The following is a 19275-nucleotide window of genomic DNA, read 5'->3' on the forward strand; positions in this document are numbered from 1 at the left end:
ACAGTTTTGGTTCCCTTGAGCAACAATGTAATTACATTGGAGGCAGTGAAGAGAAGGTTCACTTGACTAATCCCAGAGTTGAAAGCCCTGTCTCGTGAGGAGAGATTGGACAGTTTAGGCCTTTACTCATCAGAGTTTAGAAGAATGACAGGAGATAGTGAAGGTAGTGTTTGGTATGCTTTCCTTTATTGGTCAGAGTATTGAGTACTGGAGTTGGGAGATCATGTTGCGGCTGCACAGGACATTGATTATGGCACTTTTGGAATATTATGTGCAATTCTGGTCTCCTTCTTCCTATTGGAAGGATGTTGTGAAACTTGAAAGGGCTCAGAAAAGATGTACAAGGATGTTGCCAGGGATGGAGGATTTGAGCTAAAGTGAGAGGCTGGGGCTGTTTTCCCTGGAGCGTCAGAGGCTGAGGGGTGACATTACAGAGGTTTGTAAAACCATGAGGGGCATGGATAGGATAAATAGACAAAGTCTCTTCCTTGGGGTGTGGGAGTCCAGCATTAGAGGACATAGGTTAGGGTGAGAGGGGAAAGATGTATAAGAGACCTAAGGGGCACATTTTTCACACAGAGGGTGTATGTATATGGAATGAGCTGCCAGAGGAAGTGGTGGAGGCTGGTACAATTGCAGCATTTAAAAGGCATCTGGATGGATATATGAATAGGAAGAATTTGGAGGGATATGGGCCGGGTGCTGGCAGGTGGGGCTAAATTGGGTTGGGATATCTGGCCGGCATGGACGGGTTAGACCGAAGGGTCTGTTTCCATGTTGTATGTCTCTATGACTCTATGTAATTGAGGTATTTAAAGTGCGGAAGGGGATTGACAAAGTGGAGATAGAGTGGATGTTTCCCTTTGTGGGACGATCTAGGAGAGGTCATAATTTTAGGATAAGAGGTGGGCGATTTGAAACAGATGAGGAGAAGTTATTTTTCTCAAAGAGTCGCGAATCTGTGGAATTCACTCCCCAAGTGAGGTGGGCACCGACAGATTTTTAATGAGTAATGGTATAAAGGGTTATGGAGAATGGGCAGGAAAGTGGAGGTGACGCCGAGGTGAGATCAGCCATGATCGTATTGAATAGCAGAGCAGGCTCTAAAGGCTGAACCAGGTAAAAACAATGACTGCAGATGCTGGAAACCAGATTCTGGATTAGTGCTGCTGGCAGAGCACAGCAGTTCAGGCAGCATCCAAGGAGCAGCGAAATCGACGTTTCGGGGGCTACCTCTTGCTGGATTACACCTCTTCCCACCCTACCTCTTGCAAAAATACCATCCCATATTCCCAATTCCTCCACCTCCACCGTATCTGCCCCCAGGAGGACCAGTTCCACCACAGAACACACCAGATGGCCTCCTTTAGAGACCGCAATTTCCCTTCCCACATGGTTAAAGATGCCCTCCAACACATCTTGTCCACATCCCATACCTCCGCCCTCATACCCCACTGCTCCAACCGTAACAAGGACAGAACGCCCCTGGTATGAGAAAGTGAGGACTGCAGATGCTGGAGATCAGGGCTGAAAATGTGTTGCTGGAAAAGCGCAGCAGGTCAGGCAGCATCCAAGGAGGAGGAGAATCGACGTTTCGGGCATGAGCACTTCTTCAGGAATCAGGAGGGCTGAAGAAGGGCTCATGCCCGAAACGTCGACACTCCTGCTCCTTGGATGCAGCCTGACCTGCTGCGCTTTTCCAGCAACACATTTTCAGAACGCCCCTGGTGCTCACCTACCACCCTACCAACCTTCGCATAAACCAAATCATCCGCCGACATTTCCGCCACCTCGAAAAAGACCCCACACCAGGGATATATTTCCCTCCTCACCCCTTTCCACCTTCCGCAAAGACCGTTCCCTCCGTGACTACCTGGTCAGGTCCACACCCCCCCCTACAACCCACCCTCCCATCCTGGCACCTTCCCCTGTCACCGCAGGAACTGTAAAACCTGCGCCCACACCTCCTCCCTCACCTCCATCCAAGGCCCTAAAGGAGCCTTCCACATCCATCAAAGGTTTACCTGCACATCCACTAATATCATTTATTATATCCGTTGCTCCCGATGCGGTCGCCTCTACATTGGGGAGGCTGGGCTCTTCCTAGCAGAGCGCTTTAGGGATCATCTCTGGGACACCCGCACCAATCAACCACACCACCCCATGTCCCAAAATTTCAACTCCCTCTCCCACTCTGCCGAGGACATGGAGGTCCTGGGCCTCCTTCACCACCGCTCCCTCACCACCAGACGCCTGGAGGAAAAACACCTCATCTTCCGCCTCGGAACTCTTCAACCCCAGGGCATCAATATGGACTTCAACAGTTTCCTCATTTCCCCTTCCCCCACCTCACCCTAGTTCCAAACTTCCAGCTCAGCACTGTCCCCATGACTTGTCCGGACTTGTCCTACCTGCCTATCTCCTTTTCCACCTATCTACTCCACCCTCTCCTCCCTGATCTATCACCTTCATCCCCTCCCCCACTCACCTGCTGTACTCCATGCTACTTTCTCCCCACCCCCACCCTCCTCTAGCTTATCTCTCCACGCTTCAGGCTCTCTGCCCTTATTCCTGATGAAGGGCTTTTGCCCGAAACGTCAATTACGCTGCTCCTTGGATGCTGCCTGAACTGCTGTGCTCTTCCAGCACCACTAATCCAGAATCTAAAGGCTGAACTGCCTGCTCCTGTTCCTGGTTCTTATGTTCCTCTGTAATTGCCCAGATCAATGCATTGAACAAGCTCTGCAGTCTACAGTCTGAGAATTGTACATTTTCATTGAGCAACCTACTTTCTATTATTGCTCCTTCAGAATGCTTGCAACAGATTTCGTCCGTCCTGGAACAGCTGAGTGCTGAGCGTGCCTGGAAGTGGATGATTCATTTCAAAGAACTCAAAAAACTGAAGGAGATGGCAAGGTTAGTTTGGTCTAAAGATTCTGCCAGCTGCTAAACAGACTACCAGTGGCACTGGGTCCCTGGTGCTCAGGGAGTTTGTTTTTGGTCCCTTTTTGTCTGGTTCCCGTGGGAAAGGTGACAGGACAAACAGCAAAGCATTGATCTAACCAGCTCCAAACTTGGTGGATAAAGGCAATATGTCTTTCTTTGAAAACTTTGACTTATCAAAAATATGAATTAAAACTATTTTCTAATTGACCGGTTCAAGAGATGTTCAGCCCCTCCTGTGGTACACGTGGGACGTGAGCTAGGACCTCCTGGCTCAGAGTTAGGGACACTATCACAGCATCATAGGAGCCCCTATTGATTTACACTTTAAGGAAAAAACACAACAATATTGACCTATGTTCTTGGGAACTCTGTAGGGTTATGACGAGACCCAAGGGTAAAATGATTGTAACCTATCCCAAAATGTGCCCAGATCTGAAAGTGACATTAAGTAGGTTCTCTAAAGTGACTGGAAACCATTAGCTTCCATTGCAGAGCAGCAGCTGTGGTTCCATTGGTAGCATTGCTGCCTCTAAGTCAGAGAGTAGTGGATTTAAGTGTCAAGATGTCGGTGTAGATCTGATGGTTACCTGGTTTGGATAGCTTTGAAAAATCTTAGATTACTTACAGTGTGGAAACAGGCCCTTCGGCCCAACAAGTCCACACCAACCCGCCGAAGCGCAACCCACCCATACTCCTACATTTACCCCTACCTAACACTACGGGCAATTTAGTATGGCCAATTCACCTGACCCGCACATCTTTGGACTGTGGGAGGAAACCGGAGGAAACCCACGCAGACACGGGGAGAACGTGCAAACTCCACACAGTCAGTCGCCTGAGTCGGGAATTGAACCCGGGTCTCAGGCGCTGTGAGGCAGCAGTGCTAACCACTGTGCCACCATGCCGTCCATGATATCTCATGATATCATTTTGAAGGAGAGCACAAGGGATCCTCTCTGGGCTGTGGCTAACTTTTGTCAAATCCTCCAGGGCTCCCTGGTCATTCATTGCATTATTATTTGCGTGACATTGTGATATCTTGTGGTTTGCCTGATAAAAGTTTGATAAACTGGCTGGCATGGTGGCTCAGTGGTTAGCACTGCTGCCTCACAGTGACAGGGACCCGCGTTCAATTCCACCCTTGGGCAACTGTCTGTGTGGAGTTTGCACATTCTCCTTGTGCCTGCGTGGGTGTCCTTCGGGTGCTCCAGCTTCCTCCCCCTGTCCAAAGATATGTTGGTTAGCTGGATTGGCCATGCTCAATTGCCCCATAGTGTACAGGGATGTGCAGACTAGGTGCACTAGCCAAGGGGAATGCAGGGTTATAGGGATAGGATGGGACGAGTTGGGTTTTGGTGGGATACTCTTTGGTGGGTTGATGTGGGTTTGATGGGCAGAATGGCCTATTTCCACACTATGGATTTGATGAAAATAAGGCTTTTAACAGAAGCATTTCATTGACTGTGGAGTACCTTTTAGATGTCCTAAGGAATTGAAACATTACCTAGCCAAATGTTAGATTATTTCATTGTACAATTGGATTGGTTGTAAGGGACTATTTTGCTGAATGATATCTGAGTTTGGGGGTGACATGGTGGCTCAGTGGTTAACACTGTTGCCTCACAGCTGGGGCCCGGGTTCGATTCCAGCCTCAGGCGACTGCCTGTGTGGAATTTGCACATTCTCCCCGTATCTGCGTGGGTTTCCTCCGGATGCTCCGGTTTCCTCTCACAATCCAAAGATATGCAAACTAGATGAATTGGTCATGTTAAATTGCCCATAGTATTCAAGGATGTGTAGATTGGGTGCATTAGACAGGGGTAAATGTAGAGTAATGGAGTTTGGGCGAAATACTCTTCGGAGGGTTGGTGTGGACTTGTTGGGCCGAAGGGCCTGTTACCACACTGTAGAGATTCTATGATTCTGTAGTGATTCTATGAATTGTTCCGTTTTACTATTAGCCTCAATGTATTCACTCGCTTGTGCGTAACTATGTATTGATACAGAGAGGACCACACTGCAAAGAGAAAGGTTTCTCTGTTGACTCGGAAGATTACAGAAAACCTTGTGGAAGTTCTCCCTTTCCACGCATGTGATTCCAGGTCCAAGGAGAAGCCTGACTATCTCAGCTGCCTTGTGAAGCTACAGGTTCAGAAAATAAGTTCCAGGTTTGCAGTGTTTCTTACAGGTGAGATGCGACAATGTCATGTGATACGACGATCCTAAGAAGAATAAGACATTGTATGAAGTGAAAATTGAGATGGTTCATGGTTGTTCATTTATAGTGGCCTGCACAGTAATTGTGAAACAAATTTTGCATTTAAGTGCTAATTAGGGAGGTGAAGGCATAAACAATTGTTGGGAACACGTGTGTGTTCTCCACTGTCTGCACCTAGCTGCCAGGCAAGAGGGGTTATAACAAGCAAACTATTGACAAAGCTGGAATCACTGGCTTTTTATGGTCTAGGCTTGGAATCTTCTCTGTGGGATAATCGAGGCAGTAGCTGACAGTTTAATAACACAAACATTTGGGCTCCAAACACTATGAGAATGAATGGAGTATTTACAGCAGAGTATTTGAAGGATCAGGCAGTAAGTGTGAAGCAGAAATGCTTCACACTTACTGCCTGTTTGTAAAAATTACTGTTTGTAATTTTTATTAATGACTTGGATGAGGGAGTCGAAGGGTGGGTCAGTAAATTTGCAGATGATACGAAGATTGGTGGAGTTGTGGACAGTGAGGAGGGCTGTTGTCGTTTGCAAAGGGACTTAGATATGATGCAGAGCTGGGCTGAGGAGTGGCAGATGGAGTTCAACCCTGCCAAGTGTGAGGTTGTCCATTTTGGAAGAACAAATAAGAATGCGGAATACAGGGTTAACGGTAGAGTTCTTAGTCAGGTGGAGGAACAGAGGGATCTTGGGGTCTATGTACATAGATCTTTGAAAGTTGCCACTCAGGTGGATAGAGCTTGTAAGAAGGCCTATGGTATATTAGCGTTCATTAGCAGATGGGTTGAATTCAAGAGTCGTGAAGTGATGTTGCAGCTGTACAGGACTTTGGTTAGGCCACATTTGGAGTACTGTGTGCAGTTCTGGTCGCCTCACTTTAGGAAAGTTGTGGAAGCTTTGGAGAGGGTGCAGAGAAGATTTACCAGGATGTTGCCTGGAATGGAGAATAGGTCGTACGAGGATAGGTTGAGAGTTCTCGGCCTTTTCTCGTTGGAACGGCGAAGGATGAGGGGTGACTTTATAGAGGTTTATAAGATGATCAGAGGAATAGATAGAGTAGACAGTCGGAAACTTTTTCCCCGGGTACAACAGAGTATTACAAGGGGACATAAATTTAAGGTGAAGGGTGGAAGGTATAGGGGAGATGTCAGGGGTGGGTTCTTTACCCAGAGAGTGGTTAGGGCATGGAATGCGCTGCCCGTGGGAGTGGTAGAGTCAGAATCATTGGCGACCTTTAAGCGGCAATTGGATAGGTACATGGATGGGTGCTTAATCTAGGATAGATGTTTGGCACAACATCGTGGGCCGAAGGGCCTGTTCTGTGCTGTATTGTTCTATGTTCTATGTTCTATGTAAATGCTGCTACATGGCCAGCAAGTGGAAAGTATTGTCTTAAATATTTGGTCATAGAAATGCACAGAAGGGATAGGACAGAAAACAGAGCAGTCAGCGCAACTGCTCTATACTGCCCTTGATGCTTCATATGAACTTGCACCTACCCTGCTTTGTCTTAACCCTAACCTCGTATTTGGCTAGATATGCTTCCATCCATCAGAACATTCATCAATTCATCCATTGTTTTGGTTTAAAAGGCAAGACCAAATGGTTTTTGAATATGAAAGAGGAGGTTTGGTTCTATCCTGGGAAAAATATTGCCAATGAACAGAGGCTTTAACCAAGGGTATCTGTTGGGAATCAAAGGCTTAGTGCACTCAGTAAAGGACCTTAGTTATAGATTGGAGAGAATTGTGAATAAAACTTTGTATCTGCAGCAAAAAATAAGCATTTGTCAGCAAGTGATCAGGAATGAGAATTCAAATTCATTAGTTACAAGAACTTGCAATTTAGTTTGATGAAGCATGTAAGAATGCAACAACTAACACAAGATTATCTGTGAAGTCAGCATTTTGGCTCCAAACTGCCCTTTAGGTCTCTCCAAATTAAATCTGCTTTTTTTTAAAAAAATAAACTTCTGCTACACATGGAATAAGTTGAGCTGATCTCACTTGGATCTAATCTCCGTTTTACCAGGTGTACACAATTTGAATTACAGAAATAGGCCATTCGGCATCTGCTGATGTTTCTGCTCCACACCTCAATAGCTTTCTCACTCGGTAGTCTCCTGATCCTATCAGTGCAACAAACTCTATTTTTATCCCTCCTGTTATTAACCAGCTTCCCCTCATGTACTTATGCCATTCACCTTCTTAGAGCATGCAAGTTCCACATTATCATCACTCTCTGGGTGATGACATTTCTTTGGTTAAGATTTATTTGTGACTGTAATTATTTAGTGCCCCTCAGTTTGGACTGCTTCACAAGTGGAAACAATGTCTCTGTACCCACCTCTACCATCATTTTTAAAGTCCTCATGAAGGTATCAGGTCTCTTCCTTAGGAAAACAAAGATTGAGAAATTAAAAATCGCACAATGCCAGGTTATAGTCCAACAGGTTTAATTGGAAGCACACTAGCTTTCGGAGCGACACTCCTTCATCGGGTGGTTGTCGCTCCGAAAGCTAGGGCTTCCAAATAAACCTGTTGGACTATAACTTAGTGATGTGCGATTTTTAACTTTGTCCACCCCAGTCCAACACTGGCATCTCCAAATCATAAAGATTGAGAAGTGACACTTGTCTTTTCAAACTTAGGTATAGGGTCTAGGCTGACACCTAGAGTTGGATTTCATTGGATGCTGAGATAGCGAGTTAAAGGTGGGACATTAATTGAAGTCCTTTATTTCTTGTGAACATCAGGTGTGATAATCTGATTTGGAAGAGTAGTCATCTCCCATGTTGTGATCAACATTCCTCCTTTCATGAGAAATATAAGGAAGGCAAGTGCTCTCACTTGCTGTAGATTAGTTTCTGACTCCAAAACGCAGAGCAACTGACTTTCCAAGAAATGAATTGATGGTGAAATGCTTTCAAAATGTTCTGAGGATGAATTCCAGTAAAGTACTACAATCTCAAAACTGAGATGGAAAGATTTTTTTTGCAGAAGACAAGGCAAATAATTAGAGTTAAGATGGCGGCACGGTGGCACAGTGGTTAGCACTGCTACCTCACAGCGCCTGAGACCCCAGTTCAATTCCCGACTCAGGCGACTGACTGTGTGGAGTTTGCACGTTCTCCCCGTGTCTGCGTGGGTTTCCTCCGGTTTCCTCCCACAGTCCAAAGATGTGCAGGTCAGGTGAATTGGCCATGCTAAATTGCCCATAGTGTTAGGTAAGGGGTAAATGTAGGGGTATGGGTGGGTTGCGCTTCGGCGGGTCGGTGTGGACTTGTTGGGCCGAAGGGCCTGTTTCCACACTGTAAGTAATCTAACCTAAATGCACACCAGCCTCAATCTAAATGAATGGGGGCTTAGTGTGATTAGCCCATGTAACTGCAAAAAAAATTAGTTTTCTTTCCTTTTAAAAAATAAAAGGAACACCTTTTCAAATGTTTCCCTTTAAAAGATTGAAATACTCACTATCCACGAGCGTTGTGCTTTAATAAAAATGCATTTTGAAAATGTGATCATGAAGTGCTAACTTGCAAGCTTGTTAAAACAATAATAAATTATATTGTCTCTTAGGGAAACCTGAGAACCGAGATCTCTTCGCACAAAGTGGAATCCTTGTTACAGACGTAAACCATTTTACTAAAAGTTTGAGAATGCTAACAACTCCTACACAGGACAGTTTGGCCACAGAAAATGGTAATTAATGTAATTTATTTATAATTTATCACTTTTTGGAAGTATTAATCCTTGTAGAAGTCTGTAATTAACAATACATCCATAGACTCAAAAACAAAAATTGCTGGAGCAACTCGGCAGGCCTGGCAACATCTGTGGAGAGAGGATCAGAATTAAAGTTTGGAATCCAGTGCAATGTCTCTTCGGAACTTCAGATATTGCCCAACCTGTAGAGTTTGTCCAGAACATTATGGATCTTAGGCGTCTGAAGAACTTTGCTTTTGTTATGAGTTAACTGGCACTGGAAATCAATATTCTTTCTTTTTGGAAGACAGTTATTGAAGGCAGGAACGCTGGAAATTCACAAAATTAATAACCTGACCCTCCTGGAAATACTGGTCAGGGGAGGCAGCAACTATAGTGGGAAAAACTGAATTCATGTTTCAGGTCTGTTACTGTGCTCCAGAACTGGAAAACAATTCAGACTTTTAAGCAAGTTCAAATGACAGAACTTGAGGGGAGAGAAGGAGAGATCAGTCATAATGTCAGGAGTCATAGTATCAGTAAGTTTCGTGTGGTCAGGAAAGAGTGAGACATAGCCCAAGTAAGTATGTAGTTTGGGGATGTTGGAGGCAATCAATAGAACTGATTGATCTTTCTTTTCTTCCTCCATTTTAAAATTTGATGATTTCAATAGTCCAGTTAGAAGATTAATAAGGTGGCTGACTGAGCAGTCAATCACCTGAAGCCTGAATAGGGCCTTAATTGGTGTTAATTACAATTGAAGCTTAACTGATGTGATGCATCTCAGCTCAGTTTAAGACAGGGTCTGTTGAAAGCACGTGACCAGTAAGCTGAAAGGAGTTCCCAGCCTCAAAGAGACAGAGCTCTTCCCCTTCCCCCAGTTCAGGGAACTTGGAGGCCATGTTGGAAGGTAGGGACGAGGAACTCTTTGTTTGGCTTTGTAGTTTGTAAGTTGTTTTTACATACTTTGAAGGATCAGTGACCCAGTGCAAAACGAAGAGTGACATCACAGCAAAACGTTATGGGTACTAATATGACAATCGGTTATGGATTACTTTCAAATTAAAGATAAAAAGGAGAAATATTTATGATTACCAACAATGAGACTAGAAGGACATTTTCTTTAAAAATCAAATTAGAACTAAGTAAATAGAGATGCCAGGCCAGGTGATGTGTTGTAATGATGTGGGAGCTGGTAGACCCCTTTGGGAGCTCGTAGTGACCACATGTCTAACAAGTGTTGGCTGCTTGAGGAACTCTGGCTCAGGACTGATCAGCTGGAGCCTAAGTTTTGAACACTGCAACACATCAAGGAAGGGAAGAGTTCCCTGGATGCTGTGTTTCAGGAGGCAGTCACACCCCTTCAATACACTACCTCGAATTTGGTCCGTGGTCATGGGCAGGAGGTTGTGACTAAGAGCAAGGCAGGTAGAGGAATCCAGGAGGGAATGCTGAAGAAGCCTCAACCCTTGAGCTTGTCTAACAGGTTTGAGATTCTTGCTGCCTGTGTGGATGAGGGTGTAGGCTGTAGGGAGGATGAACAAACTAACCATAGCACTGTGATACAGGGAGCCATTCAAGAGCAGGGAGAAATGAGCAATGTAGTTGTAATTGAGGATAGTATAACCACTGGAACTGACACTTCTGTAGTGAGGATTGTGAGTCCTGAAGGTTGTGATATCTGCCTGGTGCCCAGGTTCAGGATCTTATCTGGGCTGCAGAGGAACTTTGAGAGAGAGGGGAAAGATCCAGTTTTCGAGGTCCATCTCTATTGGTAAAAGGAGGAAGAAGGTTCTGCTGAGAGAATATGTGCAAATAGGGACACATTAAAAAGCAAAACCAAGATGGTAATAATCTCTGGATTACTGCCTAAGCCACGTGCAACAAGATTAGAGTGTCTCAAAACTGGTGTGGGAGAAGCAGATTTAAATTCATGAGACATTGGCACTAGTACTCAGGGAGGAGGGAGCTGTTCCAATGAGACAGGCTCCACCGAAATCATGCTGGTGAACTGTGGGCTGGGGGGATGGGTTCACTTCCATGGAAGATTATATAATCCAAGTTAAAGGAGAATGTGGGATTGCTGGTTAGTGATGGGGTTAATTGTTACCAGAAAGGAAATGGAAGGGATAGAATGTATGAATGTCATATTGTACCAAGGAAATCGTAAACGTGGAGGGAACTTTGATGATAAAACTAATGTAAAGACTTTGCATCTTAATGGTCGAAGCATTGGAATTAGGTAGACAAACCAATGGTGCAAATTGGAGTAAATGAATACGATCTCCTAGTTCTCATAGACCAAAACTGGGAACTTCACATTCAGGGATATTTGACCTTTTTGGAGAGAGAGAAAGGATGGAAAAGGTGGGGAGGGGTGTAGCATTGTTGATAAGAGATGAAGTGACAACAGCTGTGAGAGATGATTTTGGTTTGGATGATGCAGAGTGCCCATTTGCCCCAAAGGTTTAAAAAAAGCAGTAAGAGAAAGAAGACATTGGTATGAGTAATGTATGGACCCCAAAACAGTAGCAACTCTGTTGGAAAGGCTATAATCAACAAATAATAGGAGCATGTAAAAACAATAGTACAATAATTATGGGTGACTTTAATCTTCTTGTAATTGGGTTAATCAAATTGGAAAGGGTAGCTATGATAACAGCTTCATAGTGTGCATGAGAAATAGTAGCAATGTTTCATGGAGCCAACCAGGGAACAGGTCATCTTGAAACTGGTAATGAGGCAGGATTAATAAATGATCTCCTGAGTAAAAGATCCCTTCGGGAGTAATGATCATAATATGGAGTTTAATATTCAGTTTGAGATTGAGAAACTTGGATCTGAAACAACTGAGCTTAACTTAAAGCCAGAGAATTACAATGAAACGAGTATAGCATTAATGAAAGTGAACTGGGCAGATGGATTAGCAGGAACAACAGGAAGCAGGCAGTGGCAGACAATTAAAGAGAGATAATTCATGACTCAGCAAAAATACATCCCAATAAGGAGGAAAGATTCTAAGTGAGGGATCAGTCAACCGACCAACCAAGGCTAAACAAGAAGTTAAGAGTTAATAAGTTGAAAGAGGCCATAGTCAGTGATAGCCCTGAAAACTGGGATAAATTCAGAATCCAGCAAAGAAGGACTAAAGATGATAACAAAGACAGAAAATAAATTACCAGGGCAAACTAACAGGAGATATAAAAACTAACAGTAGGAGCTTCTTTGAATACATAAAATGAAAGAGAGGTCAGAATGAACATAGGCCCCTTAAAAAAGTGGAGCGATGGTACGGGGAACAACGAAATGACAGAAGAGTTAACTGATATTTTGCATCTGTCTTTATGGTGGAAGATATTTCGAAGATTGCATTCATAGTAAAGAATGTGAGAGAGGAATTCACTACCATCATCACTAGAAATGTAGTATCAGACAAACTAATGAGGTTTTGGAGAAAAGATCCCTAATCCTGATGGTTTGCATCCCAGGTAGCTACAGAGATACTGAATGCATTTGTTGTAGTTTTAAAATAAAATGTTGGATTGTGGAGAAGTCATAAGAATGGAATTCAGCTAATGTGACACTCCTATTCAAAAGGTGTGAGGGAGTCAAAAAGTAGGTAGTATCCCTTTGAGCCAGGAGGCCCACCTGTTCTAGAGGTGTGTAATAATATCTCCAAACAGGTTGATGTAGAAAAGAGGCTTTTATTAAAAAAAAGAAAAGTAGACCCAGACCCTTATGGCACAGTGGCAATGTCCCTACCTCTGAGCCAGGACATCTGGTTGCAAGTCCCATTTGCTCCAGAGGTGTGTAATAACATTTCTGAACAAGTTGAGTAGAAAATACAATAAAGCAGATCCAACTTTCCTGACCTCACCTTTACTTTTGATGGTTTGCATTGCTCTTAATGGGCTTTGCGAGTCAGGATCTAATTGGTGACACGGGCATTTTACTGATGGTTATTTAGTGGTTTTTAAAAAAGTCACGGTGACTTGGTGGTGGGGAGAAATGGTATTAAATTGTGCGTAAGAGCATTTCTAGATATAAACAAAAGAGGAAAAAAAGGCAGACCAAACTCTCCCGACCCCTCTCTCACTTTTGGTGGTTTCCATTGTCTTTAATGGGCTTTGCTTGTAACTATCTAATTGGTTACACGTGTGATTTACTGGCAGTGGTGGTGGTTAATCGTTAAAGTCAAAGACAAAGGTAATAGTGATTTGGTGATGGGGAAAAGAATCATTCAGCTGTGTGTGATAGCACTTCCGAATATGTATATAAGGAAAAATTTAAGCAGAGTAGTGGCTCTATTTTAGAGTTCAGCAATTAACAATGTTCTTTTCCAGTCAGGCTTCCTGATCTATTACACCTTTTATTTATTTTTACCTTCTCTCAGGAGAGACAAGCTGGGGTGTTTGAATCTCACTGACCTCATGACTGAGGTGAGAAGCCTGATGTCTGGGGGAATCTGGCTACATGCCATGTTCTATCTCACAAATAGGAATTTGGTTATTTCCTTGCCTTCTAACATTGTCAGATTTTACAGAGTGCTTCCACTTTCTAAGTGTTGAGTGTGTAATACACGGAGAGCCATATGTTGAATTAGGCAGCAAATTGACTTCCAAAAGTTTACAGAATTTCTATTGTAAATTTACAGTTTAACACAAATAGCAGTTGCCCCCTTTCCCTCTGGACCCTTTGCAGAAACCGAAACCTCACCCAGAACTCTGCTCTCTTCATCTTTGCCAACCCAACACAGGGAAAAAACCCAATTTTTTTTTACTGTCAGAGCCCACCATCAGATTCCATGAACCAAACTCAAAAACTTCGAGAAAACAAGGGAGGGATGTAAATCAGAATAGGAGGGAGAGTGGTGAATAAGAGGAAGTGGTGGATACAGGTACAGTTACAGTTGAAAAGGCATTTGGATAAGTAGATGAATAAGAAATGTTTGGAGGGATATGGGCCAAGCGCAAGTCGGTGGAACTAGGTTACTTTGGGATCATGGTCGGTGTGGATTGGTTGGACTGGAGGGTCTGTTTCTGTGCTGTATGACTCTAGATAATCCACTCTAGCCCCCGAGAATTTCAACCCATTTTATAACTAAACACTCCACAAATTCAAAGTATCCAATTAACAATTAACAACAGCGAACACTTGCCTGCCAGACATAGTGTTACCATAACAATCAAAAACACAAATGAGGAGGAAACCAGTGAGGGAATGAAGTCAAAATACAGTTGAAGGGTGAGAGAATGCACTCCATCCTTCAGAACTCTGTTCTTTTATTTTGATTTTGTAACCCAGCAGCTGATCATCCTATACCGAATTAATCAAATAACTAACTATAATAAAAAAATGTGAAACCAAATGAGGGAACTAAATCAAATTAATGTTACAGATGGAAATAATGCAATCTAGCCCTTGCGGTTCCAACTTTTAAGAATGCTTTTTTTCCTCTAAGCACACTATTCTTTCTTGTTTTTGTTTATTTAAAACATAAAAAACTGCTCTTTTTTTTCTAACCCTGTTCACAAGCAACACCCACTGCAAAAGAACTCAGCTATTTTTTTTTTAAAAAATGTTTAAAATATATAATTAATCTGGTGATTTGGCAGTGAATGTTTAAAATATATTTTAAACATTCACTGCCAAATCACCAGATTAATTCCACTTCCTTTCTTTCCTTTTCCCCATAATCCTTGATTCCCTTAATGATTAAAAATCTGTCTATCTCAGCTTTTAATGACCTAACCTCCACGTTCCTTTGTCAAAGAGGATTGACAAAATAGGTGTAAAGCAGATGTTACCCCCTGCAGGGCAGTCTAGAATGAGAGGTCATAGTATTTGGCTAAAGGGGGTGGCAGATTTCAAACCGAGATGAGGAGAAATTAATTCTCTCAAAATGTCATGACTCTGTAGAATGCATTTCCCCAGAGGCATCATCATTGGCGGTCCCACTGACTCTTTTCCACTCTCAGGGGAAGTCTGGAGGTGGTCGTACCGATCGAGGGGGCTACCGCAGGCTCTGTTACACTTGGGGCAGAAGATGGTCTTTGGGAAGGAGTGGGTGGGACGTTAATATGGAGGCTTGCTCCTTATGTTATTTTGGCCTGGCTGTCATTTTCTTTTTCCCGATGGTGTCTTGAGGTGCTCGTTGCCGTCCCAGATATTTCCCCTCCACATTGGATGGTCTTGGGCCAGTTATTCCCAGGTGACTGTGGGAATGTCAGACTTTGCCACTGAGGCTTTGAAAATATCCCTGAAGCACCTCCGCTGTCTGTCCGGTGCTCACCAGCAGGTTTGAAGCTGGGAATACTTCTAGAACGCGATGGTTGTGTTCTTGAACAAACCCGTGTTGTAGAAATATCGGGCTTTAGAAACCGTATTGGCGATGTAATCGTGTTACAACCAGCACATGTTTTAAAAGTTCGTGCTTTAGAAAGTGTCCCCCATTTGTCAATTGCGTTACAGCAAATTCGCGTTAACAAAATGCGCGTTACAGCATACCGACCTGTACAATACCTGCTTGGGGATTCTTGTGTCGATCATGTTTTTTGGGAAAGCAAATCTTAGCAGGACTTAGACACTTAATGGTAAGGTCCTAGGGAGTGTTGCTGAACAAAGAGACCTTGGAGTGCAGGTTCATAGTTCCTTGAAAGTAGAGTTGCAGGTAGATAGGATAGTGAAGAAGGCGTTTGGTATGCTTTCCTTTATTGGTCAGAGTATTGAGTAACAGGAATTGGGAGGTCATGTTGCGGCTGTACAGGACATTGATTAGGCCACTTTTCGAATATTGCATTCAATTCTGGTCTCCTTCCTATGGGAAGGATGTTATGAAACTTGAAAGGGTTCAGAAAAGATTTACAAGCATGTTGCCAGAGTTGGAGGATTTGAGCTATAGGGAGAGGCTGAACAGGCTGGGGCTGTTTTCCCTGGAGCGTCTGAGGCTGAGGGGTGACCTTATAGAGGTTTATGAAATCATGAGGGGCATGGGTAGTGTAAATCGACAAAGTATCTTCCCTGAGGTGGGGGAGTCCAGAACTAGAGGTCATAGCTTTAGGATGAGAGGGGAAAGATATAAGAGACCCAAGGAGCAACCTTTTCATAGAGGGTAATGTGTGTATGGAATGAGCTGCTGGAGGAAGTGGTGGAGGCTGGTAGAATTGCAACATTTAAAAGGCACCTGGAAGGATAGGAAGAGTTTGGAGGGATATGGGCCGGGGGCTGGGAGGTGAGACTAGATTGGGTTGGAATATCTGGTCAGCATGGACGAATTGGACCGAAGGGTCAGATTCCATGCTGTACATCTCTGACTCTATGTGGACGACGTCCCCAGCCTCTCATAGTTGATTAAGAGTGTGGTGGACATGAGACACCAAATGAATTTAAGGCAGGTTTTCCATTAGTAAAGGACTGAAGGGTTGTGGTGAGTGAGCAGGGAAGTGGAGCTGAGGCAAGATGGGATCAGCCATGATCGTACTGAGAATGATGGAGTAGACTCAAGGGGCTGAATGACCTGCTTCTGCTCCTAGTCCTTATGTCTTAAAGAATTCCACAGTTTTCCTACCCGCTGACAGAAATTACGCCCCATCTCCTGTTTTGTGAAAAGCTGTAATCTAATATAAAAGTTGTTTGTGAAGATTTATCCAATGCCATCTGGTGCCAGCACGTCTCATCAAATAGTCCAGTCCTGTTTCTCTAAAGGTTACAAGGCCTGTGTAACCTACATGTGAACATCGGCCAGTTCTATTTTAACCTTTTTGAATGTTGTGAGCATTGCACAATTCATCAACCATACATGAACCCGCCCATGGGGAGGAATTATTCACAGAACAGTATGACCCAAACAAGTATCTATCAAGGCACAAGAGAGAAGGGAAGTGGGATATGCTGAATAAACATAAAGTATAATCATATAGAGACCTAAAGATGGAAGTAAGCATACTGGAACCCAAAGGTCCTTATAGTCAAGGGCGGAGGACTGCTAAATATACCTTTAACCAAGTAATCAGAATATTATGGGACTGGTATCTTGATCAAATGGGCCAATGGGCTGAGGAATGGCAGATGGAGTTTAGTTTAGATATGGGAGTTGGCAGGTCATGTTGCAGCTGTACAGCTTTGGTTAGGCCACCTTTGGAAATATATTGTTCAGTTCTGGTCTCCGTGCTATAGGAAGGATATTGTGAAACTTGAAAGGGTTCAGAAAAGACTTACAAGGATGTTGCCAGAGTTGGAAGATTTGAGCTACAGGGAGAGACTGAATAAACAGAAGATGTTTTACCTGGAGCATCAGAGGCTGAAGAGTGACTTTTTTTTTAGATTAGATTAGACTTAGTGTGGAAACAGGCCCTTCGGCCCAACAAGTCCACACCGACCCGCCGAAGCGCAACCCACCCATACCCCTACATTTGCCCCTTACCTAACACTACGGGCAATTTAGCATGGCCAATTCACCTGACACGTACATCTTTGGATTGTGGGAGGAAACCGGAGCACCCGGAGGAAACCCACGCAGACACGGGGAGAACGTGCAAACTCCACACAGTCTGTCGCCTGAGTCGGGAATTGAACCCGGGTCTCAGGCGCTGTGAGGCAGCAGTGCTAACCACTGTGCCACCGTGCTGCCCACTTATAGAATTTTATAAGATCATGAGGGACATGGATAAGGTGAATAGCCAAAGGTAGGGGAATCCAAAACTAGAGGGCATAGGTTTAACGTGGAGTGGGGGGGGGGGGGTACAAAAGGGTTTGGAAGGGCAATTTTTCAGAGGGTGGTGAGTGTCTGGAACAGGCTGCCAGAGGTAGTGGTGGAAGCAAGTACAATTTTGGTCATTGAAGAAACATTTAGACAGGTCCATGGATGGGATAGGTCTGAAGTGATGTGGACCAAGTGCAGGCAAATTAATGTAATTGTGAAAACAGGGCGGCATGGGCCAGTTTTCCTGCTGTACACTTCTATGAATCTAAATAATGATCAAATAACAAACACTGCCCATCAGTGTTACAATGATGTAAATTAAGGAAGGGTATGGCAAGAGGGAGGAGCTAAGTCAAAATGGAGTTGGAAATAATGCACTCCAGCTCCTGGGTGTCCACTTCCCTGTGAAAGCGTAGAGGAGAACTCCATGATTTCTGTTTTGTAAACCTACCATTAAATCACCTAATTAGAAATCTGCTCTTAAGATAGTTTCTGATCAACCTGCTGAGATTTATTGCACACCACTGGAACAGTTGGGAAGTGAACCCAAATCCCTGGCTCAGGGGTAGGGACACTATAAGAATTCTATAGCTCTACTCGTAAATACAAAAATCCAACAAGCACCACCTACTCTTGATCAACTCTGCAGCTGACCTGTCTGTGCCTTATTAAAGGGACATGTATTTCTACATTGAGTATTTCTATGAACTTATTTTCTGTATTAATGAAAGTTTTGAATTGTTTAATGATTTGAAAAAAGTCCTAGATACAAAGACTTGCCAAATCGATTACAAACTTCAAATAAAAACAATACGTATGAAATGCCAAGGCACATTAAAAGGCATTTTTCCAGATTGAATCACCAAAAAACCCTGATTTCTTCAAAGGTTTGAAGATGAAACATTCCCATACAGAAAAAAATCATTTGACCTATCACTGTGTGACAGCCTGCAGAAAGAGTCAGGATCTGTTGAGTGCTAGAAAGAGTTCCAGTTTCTTTGGTAGGTTCAGATAGTCCATAAGAGGGTTATAAGATGGGCAAGTTCTCAATCCAACTGGAAGTATCTGTGGGTGTTGAAAACCATTTGTTTAAAATGCAGATATTTTCTTGAACATTTTCTGCAAGCATAAAGTGACATTTTATGTCCAATAGAACAGCGATAACACTGTGTCTTTGTTGCTTTCCTTCTAGCTCTTGTGGAAGGAGGTCACTACTCAGAGATTCACTTGGAGCCATCTTATGGGAAAAATAAAGTCACCCAGAATTTGCAAATGCCATCCACCTTGTTCTGATTATGATCCTAACATCGTATGTGCAGTCAGGTGGAGGGGGGGGGAGGGGGTGGGGGGAGAGGAGGAGGAGGGAAATGGGGCAAGGAAGAGAAGCCTTCCAAATCTCCTCATTCTGCATTTGGCTTCCAACAAAACAGGGCAAAGAACTTCCATTCAACTCACCAGGGCCTGACTAAAGAACCTATACACAGGAGGATCAAAGTCCGAGTTTTGCATTTGGAAGAGAGATCAACAGACTGTCCCTGTATGTTTTCTACCTGTTGTATTCTCAGTAGTTTTCCTGTGACTTAGCTTTTTCCATGCATGCTGCCGTGAATGAATTGATTTGCTGAGTCTCTGATTTTTGGCGAACAATTGGCTGAACACTTGCAATGCAATCTGGGAAATCTAATTGGATACTCT

At 43.6% G+C, this 19275-nt stretch overlaps 1 protein-coding gene across 4 annotated transcripts in view; it reads left to right on the top strand.

The window, feature by feature from the left end:
* LOC132826661 (protein TASOR 2-like) overlaps window positions 1-18892 on the top strand; it is a 106450-nt gene extending 87558 nt beyond the window's left edge. For all 4 annotated transcript variants that reach the window (XM_060842695.1, XM_060842696.1, XM_060842697.1 and 1 more), the window contains 4 exons: window positions 2811-2916; window positions 4953-5134; window positions 8754-8876; window positions 18773-18892. In XM_060842695.1, the coding sequence (XP_060698678.1) occupies window positions 2811-2916; window positions 4953-5134; window positions 8754-8876; window positions 18773-18873 (512 nt within the window). In that variant the 3' untranslated portion in view covers window positions 18874-18892. The remainder of the gene's footprint in view (window positions 1-2810; window positions 2917-4952; window positions 5135-8753; window positions 8877-18772) is intronic.
* Window positions 18893-19275: the final 383 nt, after the last annotated feature.

This window comes from Hemiscyllium ocellatum, chromosome 23 (genome assembly GCF_020745735.1).
Source record: "Hemiscyllium ocellatum isolate sHemOce1 chromosome 23, sHemOce1.pat.X.cur, whole genome shotgun sequence".
In the NCBI taxonomy this organism is placed as follows: Eukaryota; Metazoa; Chordata; class Chondrichthyes; order Orectolobiformes; family Hemiscylliidae; genus Hemiscyllium; species Hemiscyllium ocellatum.